This window comes from Mastigoproctus giganteus, chromosome 3, assembly GCF_048544385.1.
Source record: "Mastigoproctus giganteus isolate SK-2022 chromosome 3, ASM4854438v1, whole genome shotgun sequence".
NCBI classification, from domain to species: domain Eukaryota; kingdom Metazoa; phylum Arthropoda; class Arachnida; order Uropygi; family Thelyphonidae; genus Mastigoproctus; species Mastigoproctus giganteus.
This window is the reverse complement of record NC_143577.1, coordinates 179666709-179690585: the sequence shown is the minus strand read 5'-3', so window position 1 is coordinate 179690585 and position 23877 is coordinate 179666709. Positions and strand designations below refer to the sequence as shown.

At 40.9% G+C, this 23877-nt stretch overlaps 1 protein-coding gene across 1 annotated transcript in view; it reads left to right on the top strand.

Annotated features, from left to right (window-relative positions):
- The window catches only part of LOC150088443 (mitogen-activated protein kinase kinase kinase 11-like), a 241747-nt gene that overhangs the window by 123776 nt on the left and 94094 nt on the right, over nt 1–23877 (top strand). Inside the window, exon 6 of the mRNA XM_090370160.1 lies at nt 23692–23820. Within this exon, the coding sequence (XP_090226286.1) occupies nt 23692–23820 (129 nt within the window). The remainder of the gene's footprint in view (nt 1–23691; nt 23821–23877) is intronic.

The following is a 23877-nucleotide window of genomic DNA, read 5'->3' as shown; positions in this document are numbered from 1 at the left end:
TTTGACACTAGTTTATTTCTTTAACTAGATCCCACGTTAATACACTGTGATCATTGTTTTCCACTAGTTCTTTTATTTGAAGATTTGTAATATTTGATGGATCCTTACTGATGAACAGATTGAGAATATGATGAATACCAAGAATGTCATGTTAGGAGAATCCTTGTGGTGTCTTTAACATGCTGATATAGAAAGTAGTCATGGAGAATATTCAGAAATGACCAACTACTAGGCAAATGACCAGCCTGCAGTTCCAATCTCTGGAAAATTGAAGGCCCACTTAATAAGACATTTTTAGTTAGTAGGCATGCACATTTACTTTTAAAAAAAACTTGGCATCTTTTAGAGACCTGTTAAGTAGAAGGTCTGTGTACCTCAGAATGTCCTGAATAACCTTTCTTACCTAGCAGCAGATACCTCATTGAAAAGACAGTTATTGTTCTCCATTCCTGAAACCAAACTATTATATTAATAGAGAGTAGCAGTCTTTATAGAGAAAATTTTAAGAAAAACAAACAGCTTCTGTGTCCTTGAATTCTAATTTAAAAAATTTAAGTATTTCTATATGATAAACACTTAACTGTTTTTCTGGCGCCTCATGGGTTCTTAATAGTTCTTCATTGATTCTTTAAGGTTATAATAGTCAATCAAAGTTCTTAAAGTTCATTTTTGTTTGGTTTATCTTTTCACAGGTCTGAAATGCTTGTTTTCAAAGGAAAAGCATTTTTAAAAAATTTGATTGAGATGCTATAATGGCAAAATAGAGATGTGCATTTTCACTTTCTTGGGAAAAAGCTGTTTTATAGTCAAGTTCAGCATGATAAATTTTGCGGGTTAGATATCTCATTAAATAAAGCTTCAGCATGCAAAAACAGTACTTTTGAACTATTACACATTTTTAGACAATTTACACCTTTTCTAAAAATATATCATTAAGCAAACAGTCTTTAATCTTTACTTAAGCAAGTGGGATATTATCCTTAAATAAAAAAAAAAATGCTGTGTTTATATTATTTGGAGATAATGACTACTTTAGAACACTTTTTGTCTTATAATGCACTGACTTATTCCAATTTGTATTCCAGAAAAACAGTAATTGTTAAGTTGTTGTTCATTTGTGCTTTATACTTATTTTTTAATCCTTTGCCTCTGACAGAATAAGAAACTAATTTTATAACATTTCAGCTGGCAGCAGAGTGTTCAAATTCTGTAGGCAAGAGCCAGCACTTAATGTGCTGGCTCTTGGCCTGCTGGACATGTGAACAAATAACTAGTATAACTTTATTTCTTTTGGGCTTCATATAAATTGTGGAAACTTCTTTTACATGATTTCTGTAAATATACACAACTTGAATGCTTTAAAAAACTTTAATGAAGATACCATTGCTTAATATCATTAACTCTTTTTTAAAAGGACCCACCCACTTTTTCTGCTTAATGTGTATGTTGTCAAATGCAACCTCTGCTAACAACAGTGTGGTTGGTAAACTTGTGACTAAGCTGGAGTGCAATGAGTATTTAGAAACAAATGCAAAGCATAGTCATTGTATTCATCATTATTAGCATTAGTAGAGGCATACGATGCAAGAAAGCAAGCTTATGCAGCATCAGCCAAAAAAAAAAAAAAAAAACCCCTCCCATTTCACCCCTCTATTTGTTCCAAATGCCTGTCCAGCTCAGCCTTAAATTTATGTAGGCTATCAACTCCACAACAAAAGATGGAAGTCTGTTCCACCCATCAACTACCCACCGGCTAAAGGGAAATTTCTGCACATCTATTCAACAACTGTCTTTCCTTAATTTGAATTTGTGCCCTCTCAGGTTCTTAATCTGAGCAAGAGGAAGAATCCCATCAGCATTCAGCTTGCTCAACCCATTCAAGGCTTTATACACCTCAATCGGATCACTTCTCAGGTGCCTATTCTCCAGGTGCTGCAATTTGGTGAACTTAAGCCTTTCTTGGTAAGAGCACCCCTTTGTTCTTCTCACCAATCTTGTTGCCTTTCTTTGTACTCGTTCTAGAAACTCTACATCCTTCCTAAAATAAGGCCTCCAGACCTGTACACAGTACTCTAGATGTGGCCTGACCATTGCCTTGTATGATAATCACCTCCCTGTCAACACTCTGCCCTGGCAGCCCATCTGCACAGCTCAGCGAACTTCATATTTGACATAATAAATTGTATCTACATAATAAAGATTATTTTAGATTACAACACAATATGGATAAAGCAATATACATATTATTAATGATAATCAGGTAACAGATTATTCATTGATTCTTTAAGGTTATAATAGTCAATCAAAGTTCTTAAAGTTCATTTTTGTTTGGTTTATCTTTTCAGCTCATTTCTATTATAAAATTACCATTAAGGTCAATTAGAGTTGGAGATTCCACTCATTACACTGACTCATTTCTGTTTATCTGTAAAGATATTCATTATACTTAACACAGTCATCTTTTCTGTAACACATTCCTTCCTCAGTTTTTTGTTCAGTTTGTGTTTCCAATGCTTATGTCACACTATACTAATTCTGTGTAGTTATCTATTTGATATGGTTGAATTTATATGCTTGGCATTTAAAAAATAAACCATTCTCCAGTTCTTTCCCTTTCTGCCATGTATGTCACTTACATATGCACATTGAATTGCCATGTCTGTCATATTCATATTCTGTCCAGTATATCAGAACTGTACCATGTTTTTGTTATTCCTGTGTGTTCTGCACTTTTTGATTTAGCGAGTATCTCAAATTCATCAAATTTATTAACTATATTCCTAGCATTATTGTTTAACTTAAAATAAACTTGTTAAGTTTATTTTAAGTTTTTAGCTTCCTGTTCATTTAAAATATTGCTAACAGCTTAGTGACCTAATTCATTAGGTCACTGAAAGTTTTACTTTTTTATGACAGGGTTTTGCCGCATTATAGCTTAAGTTGCTGATGCGCCAATAAAACTCAACCAACCAATCAATCAATCTATTGCTAACAGCAGCAGCACATCTCTCCAATAGGCTCTTTCTCTTCTTAGATCTCATAATATAACTCTTGAGGTATGAGGTATGAGGTATATTGAGGGTCTAGCGGCTCCTGGGATTTCTCCCATCTCCGCAAATGTTCTATGTATCGGTGACAGTACCCTGTCAAAGCCAGAGATTTAGAAGTGTGTGGGTCATGAGTAGTGTTATATGTTGTGCCCATTGTTTATCCGGCTTATTGGCCGCCAGGCCCCTAATGGGACCAGACGTTGTCCATACCTCGCCACGTGGAGGCTAGCCGGGTGTTACCATTGAGTCAATTGTACTCTGGCTGGTCCTGCCACTTACTTTCCTGGGATTTTAGTGGCTAGGACCTAAAATAAAATTGGAACGACCGCGGTTGATTTTAAATCACTTACATTAAAGCACTAATATGGGGTTGACGCTGAAAGCCTGTTTCTGAAGTGCCTAAAAGGTTGGGCGAAATTTTTTGGTGTATTTAAATTTGGACGTGTAGGGCTATACGCTGTGCAAGAAAAAGTGCTGGGAGGGGAGAATGAAGGCTGGTGGGTGAAATAGGAAGAAGAGCGTCGATAGGGTAGGTGACCCCCAATTTTTCAGGGAGGCATGCCCATGCCCCACCAGAGGGAAGAAATGGTGTGGCAGGGAAGAGAGGCGACAGCAAGCCGTCACCTCCCACCCCTGCCGGGTGTGGGAGTAAAAGAATTGCACTGCACAAGAGAGTGCAGAGCATAGAGCCAATATGGCTCCGTTGAGGCAGCAACTTGGAGTTCTCTATCTTCGTTGGTCTTCTCTGTCATTGGTAGCCATATTTTTCCTCAGCTATGAACACTGGTCAGGTCCATTGTTGGTCTGTTAGCTATGGCTGTGGTTCTCTTCATCATGGGAAGATCCGCAGCTCCATGGGGTTATTCTTGCGATCGCTGGTTTTAGATGATTAGTAGTAAGCAGGTTCCTGGGCGAGGTTCTCCTTGAGTCCTCTCCACGCATGTTCTGTGTTTTTTTTTTTTTTTTTTTTTTTACCTTCTGTAGATGGCTATCAATGTTTTACGCCTACCAAATAGTTTTTGGGCATATTCCTTTAGCTCCCTGTATTCCTCAAGTGAGTCCAATAGATGTGATTCCAAGTTCTTGGGGAGGTAGTGTATTGCAGTGATCAGTCTGCACCTGAGGTCCTCATAATGGGTGCAATCATACATAATGTGCTCCCAGCACTCAAGCTCCCCACAGGCACATCTCCGATCCACCTCAATCCCCAGCGCTGCCAGCTTGGCTGTAAAGGCCCCGTGACCAGTCAATAAATAGGTGGTGTATAAGCCAGGTTGAAACTAAGTTGGGGGACTGGGGTACATCCTGTCGATGTTCGGAATGAATTTCCTGGTGATATTTCCCTTATTTGAGTTGGCCCAGCGCTCCTGCCAAACTTGCATCAGGTGTTTTTGCAGCCTTGTCTTTTCATTTTTTTGTGGTGCATTAACGTCCACAGTATAGCCATGGTATGTACAAGGTATTCCTTTCTCTATGTGGTAGTTCATTCCCCTACGCATGATCTCTAAGTCAAGGGGAAGAGCTCCGGCCAAGACCTGCAGTGCGTGGGTACTGGTTGTCCTACAAGCACGTGTAACTGTCAGTAGGATTGTTCTTTGCGTTGCATCAAGGATGCGTCGGTTTACTACAGTTCCTGTTTTGGAAAACCATATTGCTGAGGCGTAAGTGATGATCGGTAGGAAGGTTGTTTTATAAAACAATGACAGGGTGCGTTGGTTTAACCCCCAGTCCCGCCTGACGATCCTAGCCACCAATCCAGAGTATCTTTTGATTTTGGCTCTGATATAAGTTAGATGGTGTTTAAAAGTAAGATTACCATCCAGTATAACTCCTAAATATTTTAACTGGGTCACTAATTTTATTGTGGTAGGTCCCACCTTTATTTGTGGCGGTCTACGTATATCAAGCTTGCCTTTTAGCAGGACGGAGGACATCTTTGTTGTTGATATCGTCAGGCAGTGGGTTCTGGTCCAGTTTTGCAATATCAGCATTGCCTGATTGGCCTTTTCCTCTAGCTGGGCCCTGCTATCTGCAGCAATGGTGAGGACCAAATCATCAGCAAAGGCCTGGGAGCGCACATCACCAAGGTGCAAAGCCAAGAACCCATCCAAAACCATATTCCACAGGAGCGGCCCCAGAACAGAACCCTGGGGACAGCCACTGTGGACATCACGATTCACTCTACCATAAGGTGCTTCCACGATGATGCGTCTCTCGGAGAGATAAGACCTAATTATGGAATATAAGTTGATTGGCACATGTGCCAGCCTTAGTCTTGCCAGTACGCTCGGCCACCAAATGGTGTCGAACGCCCCAGCGAAGTCAACAGAGATGGCTAGAAGATATTTATTATTGCAGTTTGCTGCTGATTCCGATAGGCTACGCAAGGCTTCCACAGTAGACGAACCCTTCTTGAATCCGTATTGCGATGTCTCTGTGAGTTTCGCTGCCTGGTAATGCTGATTTATCCTTGTACAGAGTAGTCTTTCAAGCAGTTTGCTTGCAACCGGCAGCAGGGCTATTGGCCGATAGGAGTTTGGCAGGTGGGGTGGTTTGTTCGAATTTTTGGCGATTAATTTTACCTTTGCTGTCTTCCATTTTTTGGGGAAGATGCCCTTAGCCAAGCAGCTGTTATATAGGTGTAAGAGGAGGGCTGGAACGATCTCCATGGTCTTCTTAATAATTTCGGGTTCTAAGTAGTCCAGGCCTGGACATTTATTATTTCTTATCGTGGTTGCCATTTGTTGTAGTTCATCCCGTGTGAAGGGTGGCTCCTGAGTGTCTGTTGAGTAAACTTCATTATCTTGACAGATGATAAGTTGCTCTGGCAGTGATGGCTCTATTGGTTTCGGGAAGATGGCATCCAATATATTGCTTATAGATTGTTGCCACGTGGTGGTATAATCACCTTGTGGTGTCTGGGTGGTTGAAATGACTTCCCCCCTGGGAAGTTTATTCGTCACTATCTTGTATACCACACCCCAGGGTTCGGTGTTCCCTGTTGTGCTTACAAAGGTCTCCCAGGCCTTGCGTTTGCTCTTGACGATCGCATTTGTGTAGCTGTTTCTGGCTTCTCTATATCTTTCCCTTAAAGCTTCAACCTCATGGGCCGGCCATGTACGTCTTGCCCGTTGGAATTGTTTTCTTCTTGTAATTGTTTCCCGTCTGAGCTGTTGAATTTCCAGGGTCCACCACGGGACAGCCCCCCGGATCGGCTTCTTCTTTTTATTGCTGCGTTGCTGGCTTCTGTTATTATCTTGGTTACTTTAGTTTGGGTTTTATTGGGTTCCTCGAGCTGATTTGTCTCAGTTAGATGTTGGGCCGTTGCTGGTATTAGGATTTCCTTAAAACGTTCCCAATTTGCTTTGCGAATGGCATATCGGCTCTGTATTTGCTTGGATATTGGGGCTCTGTCAAGTGACCTTGCTATCTGATAGGTAATCACTCTGTGATCGGACGTTGTCCACGAATCCCGAACAAGCCAATCCTTAATATAGCCTGCGACATTCCTAGTGGACAGCGTGACGTCGATCGTGGCCTCCCACAGTGTGTTACCGAACGTGGGCAGTTGGTGTGGCCGATTTAGTACCATGATCGGGGAGTTAGAAAGATATTCGTCTAGTATTTGCCCGTTCCGAGTTCCGCTTCTGTCCGGAGTCAGGCTGTGCCAGGTGGGGGATCGGCAATTGACATCTCCCCCTATGATTATTTTCTCGTCCGGGAGCAAGTCTACCAAAACTTGAAGGTATTGTGTAGCTGGGGTAATGTCCTCCCCTGGTCTACAGTACAGTGCCACTATGTAGAACTGGCCTAGTGGCGTCAATACGTGGGCACAAGCTGCCCATGACGAGCATAGTTGTTTAACTTTCGTGACTGTGTAGTCTGGGTTGCGTACCACTACCGCCGCCCAAGGGGTATCTTCCTCTTCGTGTACTATCTTATATGTGATTGGGTATCCACACACCCATTTAGAATGGGTGTACGGCTGTTGGAGTATGAGAATGTCTGCATTGATTTCGTCAGCTTTTATCCTTAGCTGTTCTGCCACTGCTCTGGCTCTTTGAGCATTTTGTTGGATGATCTCTATTTTGGATGTATTATATTTCTTATTGTTTGTCTCCATAGTCGGTTCTCTTTTGGTATTGACCCTTTGCTTTGATATAGACCGGGCAGTTTGGATCTCTGATCGAATGTGTGTATTCCATTTTGGCTGCTTTACAATTGGCACAGGTTGGATCCTGTTCCCTGTTCTGGCAAGTTTTGTACTCATGGCCCTTGCCAGAGCAATGGCCGCAAGTAGGCGTTGTCTGAGTACAGGTGTGGGTTGTGTGTCCGAACTTGCAGCACCGAAAGCATTTCGGCACAGCTGCATGCTCCCGGAACCGGTGGGATCCCCATTCTATATATATTCTGTTGCAGTTTTTCAGCTGTTGCCATGCAGATGGGTCTAGTTCAACTACCCAGTTCCTATTGGTTCCCGATCTGGTACCGGTTGAATACCTTGGTGTTACCGTGCATTTTTTTTGTTCTTCCTGGGCTAAATTCCTTAAATTTCTGGTGACAATTTCAGTTGCTAGTTGTTCAGGCGTTACGTCTTGGTCTACATTAAATATTATAATTGAAGGCCCACGCTTTTTTGGCGGCTCCGCTGTTAGCCCTAACTTGACAAGTTTTGGGTTTTCCATTATTGCCTGTATATCTTCCTTATTTTCTGTTTCTATTATTAGTCCCATGCTTCTTGTTTTTCTTATTGTTTTAATTCTAGTAGTCCTCAAGTCATCTTTCATCTCTTTCATAAATTTAACCTTCAGTTCTTCGCTGGATTGGACATTTTCAGCGTTTTCCAGGGTTGTCGGTCTGAGAACCACCAAGTTTGGTGTTTTCAAGAGTGGTTGCCTTTTTTCTTGTTGCCCTTCTTCATTTGGTTGTAACTGGTTTGAGCCATTCCTCAGCGCCTGGACATATGTGGGGGCACGCTGTTGCATTTGATTTGTCCCACATTGTTCGTAGATTTGTATCTTCACGTTTGCCTTTTCATTTTCCAGGAAGGTCTCTATCAGCATGGCTTCCATCTTACTAAAAATGTTTGCAATCCGCGATCTAATACCTGTTGTAATTCTGTTTGATGGTTCTTTGAAAACATTCTCTAATGCTGTCTTCAAGGCTAGAGATTTTTCATACACTGTGCCATCAGGCAAGGTAGGATCCAAGGGAACTTCTGTTGACTTCTCTTCTCTGGTGTCCTTTGTAGATGGCATACTCTCTGGTTGGTCCCTTGCTACAGTTTGGGAACATGTTCCCCCGCTCAGACTAGACATAGTGACAAATGTTTTATGTCCAGGACGCAATTTACCAGATTCGGTCTGCGTCTTCAGTAAATTTCCAAAAAGCTCTGCACGAGTCTCTAGCTCGGCTGAACGTACCCTCAAACGTTCATTTTCCACCAGTAAGGTAGTATTCACTGCCTCCAAATCGGCACAGAAGCCCAAAATACGTCCAGAAGCAGCAGTTGTAACCCCACTAGCCTCTGAGAACAGAAAATCGGTAAGGGCTTTTTTAACCCTAGAAACTACAGAACACATTTCAAATACCTCCGGAACCCGTCCAAGTACAGGATCATCTTCAAGTGGGGAACTCAGTATCGACTCCCATCTCGGAGTCTCTCTGTCTCCCCCATGTCCACCCGATACAGATGAACTGGAGGGACCATGCACATGTATTCCTTTAGGCTCCTCCAACGTGGATGATTCCACCGCTAATCTAGGGGGACATACTACATTATCTTTATCTATGTTAGAAGCTATGTCCTCATCCCCACGTGACACAACCCGAGGGGTCAATGGAACCTTGCGACTTTTAAGTGTTTTAAATACTTCAGGAGATTTTAACACTGGTGACTCCGAGTCAGAAGAAGTACCTTCCTCAGAATCATGTCTACTTTGATCCTTGTCAGTAGGAACAGATTTTTTCTGTTTGCTTTTACCTTTTCCACCCTTAAAATTTCCCTTAAGTGATACAACTTTTTTGCCCTTGTTTTTCTTACGGGGTTCGGGTTTATCCCCAGACTCGCTAGAGCACACCTCCTCTACCTCTGAATCGCGAACTGTCTCTCTGTTAGGTTCTGTATCCATTGTGTGTATTGTTTCAAAGAAAACAGTACCAAAACAATTCCACAAAAACTAAAAATCTCCTCTTCCGCCTGTAAAAAACAATTCTTTATTTATTTCTTGATAAGATCCTCTTCTTCTTGATTCTCCTGCTATTACTTACTTACCTCACTCCTATAAGGAAGAAACTAATTCAAAAGTATATATTTTTCAATGTTAATCTATGGACACAAATCTGCATAAAAGTTTTGATTTTGCAAAAAAAAAAAACCAGTTTCTGTAACTCAGCTCCTAATCACCAGATGGAGCTGGAAAAATTCCCAGAAAATAAGTAATTTTCTTAAGAATACTCCCACGAAAGAATAGCACCTCAAGTCCAATAGGTAAAAAGATATAAACGTTTAAAGTTTTCTGAATTTCAGCCCAAAACCAGCCCACACGAAATCCTATGTTAACCTATGGGAAAAAATTTTACCATAGGAAAACATGTAAAAATCAATTATTTTCTAATATTTCTCAGTTTATGTTAGGTATATAATCCATGTAGGTGTCACTAGGCCTGTTATAAAGTCTCCTGGATACCCTAAAAAAAGTTGAATCTAGGTAGCCATTTTGTCCCATGTAAAGTCTATGGGCAATGTATGAGAAAATTCACAATGGGTTTTTGCACAATGCTAAGTCTATGGGACTATGAGTCAGCATAGGAAGCACAAACTGAAAACCTGCAAAAAATACAATCAAATGTATCTCGCTCAAAACACGACCCCAACCTCCAAAACTTTACACCTACACTCACCACACTTTATATTTTCACAAACTCCTATTTTCTCAACTCAGGGATTGTTCAAAACACACAAAATAAACCAAAATTCGGGAGCTCACTTTAACGTGACTTATACACTAATTACCGTGTGGGAAGTACTGCTTTGACCCATATAGTCAGACAAAAGCGTGTACATAATATCTCTAATCATATAACTAGTGCCGACTGGGCTAGCCGGGTGGGTAAAGTGCTTGCCTGGCAACCCAAAAGTTGTGGGTTTGATTCCCGCCTTGGGCTTGGATCAATGTACTGCAAAAACCTTGGGAGGTGCATTATGGCCACAGAAGCCTATGCGCCAACAACTTCAAAAAAAAAAAAAAAAAAATATATATATATATATACATAACTAGCAATTTCCTCAGTGATATTTACAAAGAATTTCTAAGTACTTATGTAAGATAACAGTTCATTGCAGATACTTGTTTTAAAAATATAATAATTTTAGTAATCAACAAATTAAACTACAGCACAAAACATATATGCGACATATATATAAATACAGATTTCAGTTTCCTTTAATATAATGTTTTCACAATTCTGTTAGATCTGCAAGCTGTTAAAGAAGTGTAATTGAATTATAGCATTTTACAGGATTGTTTCCTTTTATGCGTTAGTAGTGGCAAACGATGCAAGAAAATAAGCCTATCAGGGAAAAAAAAAAAAAACAAAGGAACCAACACTTCCCATTTCATCTCTCTCTCTCTCTCTCTCTCTCTCTCTCTCTCTCTCTCTCTCTCTCTCTCTCTCTCTCTCTCTCTCTCTTTCTTTCCCTTTTAACACTTTGTCTAGTTCTTCCTTGAATGTATTCATACTACTCACTTCTACTATGCCAAATGAGTGTTTTTTACAGTAAAGAAGAAGGATTCCATCAGCACTGAGATTACTCAATCCATTTAAAGCCTTAAACACCTCAGTCAAAACTCCTTACAAGTATATTTAGTCTTCAAGTACTCCAGTTCTCAGAGCTGAAGCCTTTTCTGGTAAGGGTACCCTTTTTGTTCCTCTCACTAATCTCTCTGCTATTCTCTCCACCTGTTCCAACAGATCTTAAGTCCTTCCTAAAATGAGCCGCCCAGCCTGTATATAGTACTCAAGACGTTTCCTAACTATTGCCTTTTATGGTGGAATAATAATCTCCTTATCTGGAAAAATGCCTGTATGTCACTGACAAAACTTAATGAGTTGTCGTGGCATCCTGTCTGCACTGCTCTGAGCACATCACACCTGGCTGCAAAAATACACCAAGGTCTTTCATTTTCCACTACCCTCAGATTGGTACCACACAGTTGGTAACATTAATCTGGGATTACCGCTCCCTGTTTGCTTTTACCTTTTCATCCCTTGCATTTGCCAGTATTAAATTCATTTGTCACTTCTCAGCCCATCTGTCTAATTCGTCTAGATTTTGTTACAGTAGCATACCCTTTATAACCTTCATTATATCTTGTCTGAAAACTTAGACACCCTCTGTTTTCTCCCACTCAACCATCCCCTTATCCATAACAGTAACTTGCCCTTAATGGCACACTACTCCAATTTTTACAGCAGTCAATTTTGTGCAACCCTATCAAAAGCTTTCCTGAAATCCAAGTATATGACATCAAAATTATTTTTTGCATCCAGTTCCTTTGTTACTGCATCATAGTATCCAATCAAATTGGTCAGACAAGATCACCCCTTGACCAACCCATTCTGTGACTGAAGTATAGTTGTACTTCCATCTTGATGGTCCTACATTACTTCTTTAATGAGTGACTCCATTATTTTCCCAGAAACCGAAGTCAAGGTAACAGGTCTGTATTTATAATTAAACTTTTGATCCCCTATTGTGAATTGGAGATACATTTGCATATCTCCAACCTACTGTGAATTCAAGGATGCTCTCATAATCTTAGCTAAAAGTTTTATATAATATAATTGGATAGACTTTTAAGACTTTATAGACCTTTAATATAATTGGATATACCCCCCCCCTCCACCTCAGGTACCTTTTTTACATTTAGCTTCAGTGATTTCTCTTCAACTTTCCTCTCAATTATCACAGAGTTATTTGGCTCCCTGTTGGAATTTGACACATACTTCCAGAATCCCCATCCTAAAAAATTCCTCCAGTGTGAATGTAGATGTAAAATACCTATTCAGTTTGTCAGCCCCCTGGTGAATTGTTAACTGTTGATGATCTAACAGAATCATCAACAGTTAAACATTGAAATCTGTGAACCAATTTGATTCATCCCCTTCCTTCTTTACAGAAGTAAAGAATTCCGTGCTACTTTTCTTTGTGTTCTTTGTCAGACTTTTTGTAATCTTCCCGAGCTTGCCTAACCTTCTTTGTGACCTGATTGTGGAGTAGTTTATATCTGCTGTAAGCATCTGTATCACATGATAATTTATATGCATTCCATACATTTTTTTCCTCAGTTACAGTGTCATCAGTTTGTCTGACATCCATTTATATCTAAGCCTTAAACAGAGTATCTCTTAGTTTGTATAAAAAGACTAGTAGCTTCTAAAATTATGTCCCTGAATGCTTCTCATTCATTTAGAATTTGCAGTATTGGATATTCGTGTGACACTCAAGTCAAGAGGACCCAATTTCGGCGAAGTCCGGACGGTCTGTGACAGCCAAATCCTCTGCTTGCACCTTCACGATGGTGGGACTTTAGTAATCCTGGGTATAACCTCCATGCACAAGTACATGGTGGATGACCACCCTGGTGTAAACCAACGTAAGCAGGGGTCGAGGTGTGGTGCCCACACCACATGGAGGAACGCCACCCCTCTATGTTACCAGGCAGTACTAGGTGGTAGATGACTCTCATCAACCAGTGAAATACCACCACTTTGCTTATTGGAGGCTTGAAGGGGTGGAACCCAGGTTTAGTCTCTAGAGCTAAGTTCCGGTCAACCCTTCCCTATCTCTTCCATCATGCAGTATGATTGATGACTTTTGAGGTTATGATGAACGTCGTGGCAAGATCCAATATTCCTTACATTTCGAGGGTACAGCTCTAAAACGGTGTTCGCAGGCCAGCCACTAGTTAGCACACCGGACCGAACCTATTGGTAACTCTCTAGGAGGCTTCCGGATCAGCTAGTGTATAATCTTGCTACCTATACTCTGCCAGATAGTGACTGGAGGGAGTCAGAGTAGTGTGTATGTGGTGAGCATTGTCGAGGCCACGTTATGTCAAGGATCTGAGTATATTCTTACCACGTGTACGCTATATCCAAAAATTTCATTACTTCATACAGCATGTCCCACCCACTTTGTCTTACTATTGAATACACCATGAATTGTCAAACTAATAGAGCAAGCTTATCTGCGAAAAGATCTAAACCTCCCAAGCACTTCCTAAATCATTTCACAAATATACGTGGTCTCAATTCTAATCTCAGCGATGTCCATTTCCACTTGCAGAATGCCAAACCCCATGTACTTTTTCTAACAGAATCTCAGTTATCGGTTGATTCAACTACTGCTCATCTCAGATGCCCAAATTATTTGCTGTATGATTCCTTTCGCCTCAAAGGTGGTACTTGTGCATATGTCCATTCTGATATTCCCTATCAGAGACTTGGCAATTTGGAATCTGCTCTCTTTGATCTTCTCTGGCTTAAAATCTCTCTACCTCATTATGTCAAATTCATCTGTTGTCTCTACCGTTCTCCCATCTCCACTAATCACTTGGAGCTCTTTGACTTCCTCTCTTTGCAACTTGACTTTCTCCAGTCCAACTTTCCTAACAGTGAGGTAATTTTCCTTGGTGATTTTAATGTTCACAACTCCAGCTGGCTTCCGTTTTATAGTCACACCGACCCAGCAGGTCGAGATGCTGAGGCTTTTGCAATTACTAATTACCTAGCACAGATTGTTCATTTACCTACAAGAATACCGGACAATCCTAATCATACAGCCAATACGCTTGATCTTTTCTCACAAACAGCCCTTCTAAGTACACGGTCGAAGTGAGAGGACCTTTAGGCACTTCAGATCACAACTTGGTGATCGTCTCTTCTCCAATGGAACCTTTATCTCACGGCTATTCCCAACCTCTTGTTGTTTGGCATTACAAGAATGCAAAATGGGATGACCTGCGAGACTTCTTTTCTTCTTTTCCTTGGTCGGATTACTGTTTCAAAACTTCTGATGTCAACTTTTGCTCAGATCGTGTCAGTGAAATTATTCTTGCAGGAATGGAATCCTTTATCCCACACTCCACTTTAAAATCTCGTCTTTCATCTAAACCTTGGTTTTTCAATAAATGTGCTAAGGCTGTTCAAGAGAAGAATGTTGCATATCGTAATTGGCTTGTTTCTAATTCTTCAGTTTCATTTTCTGCCTACACCAAAGCTCGCAACAATTGTAAAGCAGTTATTAATCAGTCCAAACTAGAGTTTGAACAGGCTAAGAGTAGAAAACTTGCTTCTTGCCCTAATGGTAGCCGAGCATTCTGGTCTCTTGCCAAAGATATTGGCCGCAACTTTTGCCCATCTCTGCTCCCACCTCTGTCCAAACCAGATGGTTCTGTTGTCACTTCAGGCAAGGACAAAGCTGACCTGCTAGCATCCCACTTTTCTTCCAGCTCATGTATTAATGATCTTGGTAAAACACCTCCCACCATTCCCAACATGCTCCATTCAATGCCTCCTGTGGTCTTCCGTCAAAAGTATATCAGAAGGATTTTGACGAATCTTGATGCTAAGAAAGCTCCAGGTCCTGATGTGTTATTTCTCCACCTGTTCTCAAAACCTCTGCTCCTGAACTTACTCCTATTCTTTGCCGCCTTTTTTCACTTTCTTATTCCAAAGGTGGTTTTCCTTCAGTTTGGAAATTAGCTCATATCCAGCCAGTTCCTAAAAAGGGTGACAAATCCCTCCCATCCAATTATCGTCCCATTGCAATTACTTCTACTCTTTCTAAAGTAATGGAGAAATCAATTAACCTCCAACTCTTAAACTACCTAGAAACCTATCTGATCAACGATCGCCAGTATGGATTCCATCAGTGTCGATCCACTGGTGATATTCTGGCTTGTGTTACCCATTTATGGACTAATTCAATGGAAAGGTTTGGTGAAACCCAAGTAGTTGCTCTTGACATCTCAAAGGCTTTTGTTCGTGTTTGGCATAAAGGTCTTCTAAACGAGCTTCCATCTTATGGTTTGCCAACTGTTTTTAGTAATTGGTTATCCAGTTTTCTCTCTGATCGCTCACTGAGGGTGATGGTAGATGGCTCTCTGTCTTCTAACTTCTCCACTAATGCCGGTGTCCCCCAAGGTTCAGTTCTTTCCCCCACTCTTTTCCTCTTCTATATTAATGACCTTCTTCCATTTACTGGAAATCCTATCCATAGTTTTGCCGATGATAGCACATTGCATTTCACTTTCCATTTTGAGAAACCTTGTCCTGCTCAATCAGCTTCAACTTCTCGAAAATTCCTTAAATGCTACCAATTCCTTAAATGCCGATCTTCAGGTAATTCTTCAGTGGGGCAAAGACAACTTAGTTGAATTCAACCATTCTAAAACTCAGTCTTGTCTTATATCTCGCAAAAAGGATTCTTCTGCTCCTATGCTTATCTTTAGTGACACTCCGATTTCTAGGCAAAATGATATATCTCTTTTGGGGATTACCCTGACTTCTAATCTCTCTTGGCACAAGCACATTACAAATATTGCTTCCTCTGCATCTAAAAAACTTTGTTTTCTCCTTCGCTCTCGGCGTTACTTTTCTTCCAAACAGCTGCTCACTCTGTATAAATCGCAAATCTGCCCTGCCATGGAATATTGTTCCCACATCTGGTGTGGTGCCCCCAAAACCTCTGTCAGGCTTCTTGATTCCATTCAGAAGAGGGCAGTTAGGTTAATTAATGATTCATCTCTAACAGAGTCTCTCCACTTGCTTTCTCATAGACGTACTGTTTCTGCTGCATGCCTCTTCTACAGATACTTCCATGGGCACTGTTCTTCTGAATTGGCTTCTATAATTCCCGCTCTCTCTTTCAAAACAGTCCGAACATGCGCCTCCACCAGTCAACATCCATTTACTGTCCAACTTCAAACCCACAGAACCAACTTTTCGTCTTCCTCATTTATTCATTCAACTGCCGTTTTCTTTAACAACCTTCCTTCATACGTATTTCCTGAAAATTACAACCTACAGAAGTTCAAGTCCAATGTCAACAAATATCTTTCATCTTCTCAACCTCCAATCCAAGCACGGTACTAAGTACTATAGGTTCTAATACCTCTCGTGTTTGAGGTTCACATAAAAAAAAAAAAAAAAAAAAAAGTTTTTAACTAAATCATTTGTTCCAACTCTGTGGAATTTAAAAATGTATACTACCACTGCAGTAACCTTAAAAAAGGAAAAGCCCTTTCCCCTTGCCTCTGACAGTACACTGGTATTCAAAGAAAGTGCATCCCCTAGGAATTTCACATTTCTAACCCTTTTTTTGCAATGGTATGTTACATTAATGTAACATACCATTGCATTAATGACTAGCATCACAAATAGAAATATAAACAAAAAAGATAATTATCAGTAGTTAAGGCAAAGCTAAGTAATATTTGACAGGTGCTCTCAAAATATTCCAAAATGAGCATTTGCAACTTTTATACAACAGTTTTGGTAAACACGACAATTATGGCTGAAATATTATCAGAAGTCCTCAGTTTGCTTCAGTTTATGATTTTAAATGGAAAACAAAATGAAAAGTTCACGAGGTGCAAACTAATATTTAGTTGAACTGCCTTGGGCCCTGATGACAGCAGCACATCGTCGAGGCATTGACAAGATCAATTTCTGAAGATAATCAACTGATAGTTTGTGGTTCCAAACACAAATTATGAAGTTCACGAAGGGTCTTTGGTTTCTTTCTGGCAACTGTAGATTCCACACGATGCCAGTAGTTCTCTATAGGATTCAGGTCCAGTCGGGCTGTTTCCTGGCCAGCTAAGAGTTGTAATGGACTTTTCTTCCAACCGTTTTTTTCATCTGTAACAAATGTAAACACATTACTGCCAAACCTCTAATGCAGAAATGAAGCTGAAGTAACTACAGAAGTGCCTACTTACATTTTTCGCCCGATGACAGGAGCAGAGTCATCCTGAAAGATGCAGTTACTTGGCAGGTTGAAATGGTCTCTAATGGTTGTCAGCAATTTGCTTTCCAATACAGCCAGGTATCCATTGACATTTATAAACTGCAGGTGACCTACTCTGTGATACGAAATACATCCCCTTATCATTTGGCTGGTAGGGAATTTCACTGTAGACATCATACAGTCTGGATGGTATTCTTCACCACGTCTATGGCGAATCATTTGTCTCCCATCATGCAGGTTGAATTTCTTCTCATCCGAGAAAATAACTGACTTCCACTGCTCCGGGGGTCCATTTGACATTCTCCTTACACCAAATTAATCGGGCCTTTTTCATTTTTTGTGTGAGGAGGGGCTTCTTAGGACAATGGGCTACAAGTCCATTTTTGAAGAGGCGTGTTCTGACTGTTACTGCACTTGCTACCACTCCTGTATGTTCTTCCCATTCTGTTTTCAGCTCAGACGAAAAAGCTTTATGGTTTTTAAGGCATAAATGCTTCAAAACACAGTGTTGTTTTGGCGTAGAGAACTCGTTTGTCCGGTTCCTTTTTTTCCTTATCAGCAGAACCAGTATTCTTGAGTTTGGAAAGAAATGTATCACTGTCGACTTATTATAAGACACTCAATAAACAATATGACGGGAAGAACATCCTCATTTAAAGCAACAGTAACACTCTTTCTTCGTGGTGTCAACTGCATGTTACTCGCCATCCTGACACAAGCAAGGAATAACTGCAATTCTTGCAGAGCGTGCTTATATTAGCTGAAAGTAACAGCTGATGCAATATTATTACTTCATCACCTACGCATGTCAATCTTATCTGATGCAATCTGTAAGAAATATTAAATTCACAAAAGTCTTGCTACTACTAGCGTGAGTAACCAACCCATTGGGTCTAGTCAGTATCTGAAAGTTAGTCCCCCATGATAAGATATCCTGATTTACTGGCCCACTCCATATATCAGTACTTTGTTTATTATATTCATCACAATCATTAGGTCTACATAACATACTCCAACTCTGATTTTTGTTTTCTAGATGCTTATGTCATCATACCAAACTGACTCAACATTGCACTAGTCATCCATGTCAACTGGATGCACTGATGCACTGCCTTGGATTTTATGTGCTACTTAACTGTTCAGGTTCTTCCTTTTTTTAAGAGTATATCTGTACTTGCTGTTATTGAGCATGGTGGACAGTGGGTCGAGTGCTAGACAAAACCAAAGTGGGCTCAGTGCATCTCTCTGGAAGATTCCTCATGCTCCATCAAAGTGATGTTCTCAACTCTGATGGTGGTCCTCCATTTTGCCACAATTCCCTCTAAGAAGCGTATCAGTTTCAGGTTGACTTAGTAGATTTTCAGTGTCTCTATTAGCCAGCTATGTGGCATGGAATTGAATGCCTTGCAGTAGTCTTGCAGTGTAGGTCATGTACAGGTTGCAGTGCTTCTTATAAGCTTGCTCTATAACTGCAGCATCAGTGGTCAGTTGGTCCTTGCATCCTTTCCTCATCTGCTTACATTCCTTCTGCTACTTGGCCATGGCATTCTTGTACTCTTAAGTGGAGTGATATCATCTTAGTTACGAAGATGGTCAGGATCTTGTAAATTGTTGGGAGACAGGATGAATGGTCTCTACTTTGCCGGGTTTGTGGTGTCCTTATCCTTTGCCTTCAGGTTAGTTGATTTCTTGAGTCAGAGGTCCTGGGATTGTGTTGGGATGCCTTGTTATCTGGGTGAGCTGCTCATGTGTGTGTGTGTGTGTGTGTGTGTGTGTAGCTGAATTTCTTGTACCAGTAGTTGTGGGACTTACTCACTGACTGTTTTACTTTTTCCTCCCAAATCTGTCATCTCTTGTATATTCTTGCTTTTCTTCCTTTCTAGATCTATCCAGGGGATGCAGCCGTTATGACTAACTTCGCCGCTCCATAGGTTCCCCCAGACCTCCTCGAGCACCGTCTGGTCAGGGAGTCCTTTTCCTCTTGTCTGATGTTCCTGTTGAAGGTTTAGTTTTATCAAATATCCTATTCTCTGTTTTTCTCTGGGCACTCTCCCTATAATGGCACTTTGCTGAGTGTTAGTAGTTTCTGCTTCAGGGTGTCAAGGTGTTCTTCAGTCCACTAATTTTAGGACGTGTTACTGTGGATGTTGTCTTTCTTGAGGATTCTATTGGGTCTCTGCTTCGTTATGGTGGGGGGTCCATTCCCTCAAATTCTGCTATTGCAATCTCACCTGTTCCCCTTCTGGCTTCTCCAGGTTGTAGTTTTTTTACTTGCTGTTCCTACTCCAGTTCTCATTCCAATGCGTCTGTCTTTGTTGTTGCCTGCTCACATCCTGCTTGATTTTTTCCAAGATTACAGGAGCTATCAGATTCTTCTTGATGACGGTCCTTCACTGGTGTGCTATTTTCTGTTTAGTGAAAAGTCTGGAACCGTTCCAACGACTTGGTGTGTAGTTTCATCCTGTACATTGTCTTGTCTGTCTCTAGCTTTGTTACTTCATGCATTGACTTCTTCCTTCCTGGGTGGTTACTGGTGCAGTTGGACAGGAAACATTTCCAGTTGGTTGGGCTGGGTGGTCTTGCCTTTCACTTGTGGTACCCATACAGGAGACAGTATTTTCTCCACTCATCTGCAGGAGACTGTCTCCGACTTTTTGAACTGATCATGGGTGCTTACACGTAGAACGGAGGTAACTGCTTACTGGGAACCAGCAGCGACATGCAGGTGAAGCTTCTCACTGGCTATGAACAGAACAGAAAGCATCTGACCAGTACAAAACTTTACTCTCGCATACCAGAAGTTGCACTGGTCAACTACTTTCTGTGTGTTCATAGCCAGTGAGAAACTTCCGCTTTATGTCATTACTGGTTTCCAGTAAGCAGCTACCTACATTCTACGTGTAAGCACCCTAAGTCCTGAATGTGAAGGACTTTATCCTGTGCCAGACTCGCAGTTTGTTCAATATTTATACTTCTCATCTTCATCCAGCTATAGAGGTGGATCTGTTTTAGCTTTGGCTTTTGCATTTAGTGGTGGATGTTAATTATGGGATTGATGCCAGATGGTGCCACTGTCTGCCTCAGCTGACACTTTGACCTTGTGGAGGTAGGTCTGGCGAATCGACTTTCGTGATTATTTTCTCTCTTACGGGGAGAAAATTATATTTGGGTTATTATTATTATTGCTCTTTATATTATTTTTCCCTGATTGGGGTTTCCACCTTGTGACGGGTATTGCAACCAAGTACACAGGGTGGTTATTGTTATGTCTGGTGTTACTGTTAGTTGAGGAACTCTGACTATCCTACAGGTGTTCTGGTTTGCGACTTTCCGGAGTACCTTGTAGCTGTTTGCTGGGAGACCTCTTACTTCTAGGCTGTTATGTAGGATCTTTGGCACCATACTGATGGTTATGACGATGATCAGGATGGTCGTTACTTGTTGAATATGCCACATCTCTTTAATCTCCCTTCTTAGGTTTGTGTACGTCCTGATTTTTTTTTCCCCATGGGTTTTCTGCAGGTTGCCAGCATTTGGGTACCGCTATGTCAAACAGATAGGTAGCCTTTTCCTTCTTGTCCACAAGGGTTATGTCCAGTCTGTTGTGCGGTATTGTCTTATCCGTTATTATGGCACGGTCCCAACTTGTGGGTTGGGGTCTCTAGTACTGCCTGGGGTTCGTACTTGTAGTATGGTACACTTTCTTTGATCACCTGGTATTTCCAGGTGATCAAAGAAAGATGGCGAGCATGAATCCTGCAGTTTCGGGGAAGAACGTCCTGCTTGTGAGCCATGCATTGGAAGCAATTTTATCTACTTGCTCTTGATAGAGATCATTGTTAGTGTCTTCCATGGAGTGTCTTCTTTGCCCATCTTTCTAGCTTTGTTTGTGCCTTCTGATTGGGAGGGGACTCCTTGTTTAGGTTGAGTGGGGTATGCTGCTTGTCTGTCTTCCTTATGGCCGGTGGAGTACTGCTGGAAATAATCCTTCAGGTTAGCAATCGATGTTTTCTGTTGCTCGATGAGGTCTATCAGGCCCTTTCCTCCTCCTTTCTGAGCAAATTGTCAGTCCTTCCATGACTGACTTCGAGTGGTGGTGGTGGCAGCTCTTGGTCATATTGCCCTTGTTTTTCGGATGATATCCTCCAGCTCGGTGTTAGTCCAATCTAAGACCCTGGAGTATGTTAGCACTGGGACTGCATAAGTGTTTATGACTTTGACTGTCTTCCCTCCATTCAGCTTTGATTTCAGCAGGCTTCTGAGTCTCTGATGGTATTTTTTGGTCAGGCAGGCCTTAATTTCCTTGAGCTGTAACTGCTGAGCCTGCATCTTCCCCAGGTAGTAGTGGTAGTAGTAGTGGCACGTGATGCAAGAAAGCAAGTGTATGAGCTTATGCAGCATCAGCCAAAAAAAAAAAAAATAATAATCACACCATTCCCTCCAAATGCCTGTCCAGTTCATAATGATTACACTCAACACCAACCATGCGATCAAATGAAATATTTTTACTGAAATTATATGTACAGTGAATAATAAAAACTGATCTATTTACATTAAAAGCGATAAAATAGTTAAAATATTTACAATAACTAAAATAATATGGCTAAAATCTTTAAATACCACTAACCGTAGCTTTCGGAAGCGACAGCCTCCTTTCTCAACAGTATACTTCTATTGTACAGCACATCCTTAAGTAGCAGGTTCACGGCACACATGGCGCCTCCGTAGCCAGGTGGGAAGGAACAGCAGTGCGTAGCACATGCTTCTTGATTAGACCGGGGTTCGAGCCCGTCACCACCAAATACGGAGGATGCGGAAAGGTCAGGGAATGACCACCGCATATCCCGGAGCAATATGGCCTTAGTTGCTAATGCTCCTAAAAACCAAATAACAACAACAACAACAACACGGCACTCACACACGTGGTTCCACAGGAACATGTTCCTGTGGAACCACGTGTGTGTGTGTGAGTGCTTAGTAGCTTTCACGTGTGTGTTTTAGTAGCTTCCATGATTATTTCCTTGAATGCTTCCCACTTAGAATTTACAGTTGGTAATATCGTCAGTTGATCCCACTGTACAGAATTTAAAAACTGTCTGAGACCACTGTACTCACCTTTACGGAAGGAAAAACTTTTTCCTTTACCCCTGATGGTAATTATATCTTTAAGTAAATCCCACATCAGTGCACTGTGGTCACTGCCACCTAGTGGTTCCTTTATCTGCAAATTCTTAATACATGAATGATCACTGCTGATAACCAGATCAAGATAATACCCTCTCTGTTTGCCTCTCGAACATGCTGCTGCAGAAAACAATCATCCAATAAATCCACAAAAGTCTTACTAGTGTGTGAGTGACCAACCCACAAGTTCAAGTCAATATCTGGGAAGTTAAAATCCCCCATTATAAGACATTCTGATTTACTAGCCCACTCTATTTCTCTGTACAATTGTTCATTGTACTCATTTGAGTCATTAGGCCTATAACACACTCCTACTCTTATTTTTGCTTTTGCAGTGCTTATGTCACACCAAACCGAACGCAACAGGTATTTGCAGGCTTATCCCTCTTTCTTGACTTCGATCTCTTTACCAGTCTGCAGCTGGTAGTTTCGGCAGACTAATTTCCCCGGGTGGAATCTGTGGGTCTTGCATTTGTCTAGACCAAATTCCATCCTAATATCATTGCTGAATTGTTTGGTGATCCGGAGTAGTTGTTGGAGTTGCTTCTCAGTTGCTACATAGTTTGATGTCATTCTTGTACAACAGGTGGGTGAGGTTGTACAGGTTCTTCCTTCCTTCCTTCCTTCCTTCTTTCGTTGAGGTCATATCCATACTTGCTGCTATTGACCATGGTGAATAGTGGGTTGAGTGCTAGACAGAACCACAGTGGGCTCAGGGCATCTCCCTGAAAGATTCCTCTCCTGATGGGGATTGGCCTGGTTGTGATGTTCTCGACCTTAATGGTGGTATTCCATGTCGCCATTGTTTCTCCTAGGAAGTTTGTCGCTATTGGATTGAATTTGTAGATGTTCAGCGCCTCTGTTATCCCTCTATGAGGTACGGAGTCGAAGTAGTCGATGTAGGTTGTGGTGCTTCTTGTAGACTTGCTCTATAACTGCGGCTGCTGCTTCTTCTTATTATTATTATTTCTTAACCTTGTACGGTAGATAACTACAGAAAATAGCACATTGATGATGGAAAGATTTAGTTCAGTTTAGGGTTTAAGAAAGCCTGTTTAACAGTTTTCATGTGTAATTATAACACCAAATATATTTTTGAAAACATTAAGGAAAAATAATCCATCTGTATGGATTTATATGGCATATTTTCAAGCTTAATTAAATGATCTTAAAATATTGATCAATATTTTAAAAATGAAACATACCTAGGCAGCTAATCATTGAATAAAACATTAAATATGTCAAAAATATATTATTCAAAAAATTGTGTTTTTTTCATGCTGTACTCAAGTTCAAATAATTCTAATGATACTGGTTATATCTGACTAATTATTTATTCAAATTGTTATAATGTTGTCTACTATATGGGTCGTAATCCTCAAGAATACAGCCTGATAATTATCTCTATGGTTTCATTAGATTTTCGCCACAATATTACAGTCCAATCATCACCCACAATCCGGCCAGAAATCAAGGGTTTGCGTATGCCCTCTAGTCCTGAAAGCCCTCCAGCCTCTCCCAATCTACCTCGCCTCAGAGCCTATGCATGTAAGTAAATTTTTTTTTTTTTCTAAACTCCCACACAGATTCATATACACTCTGTCC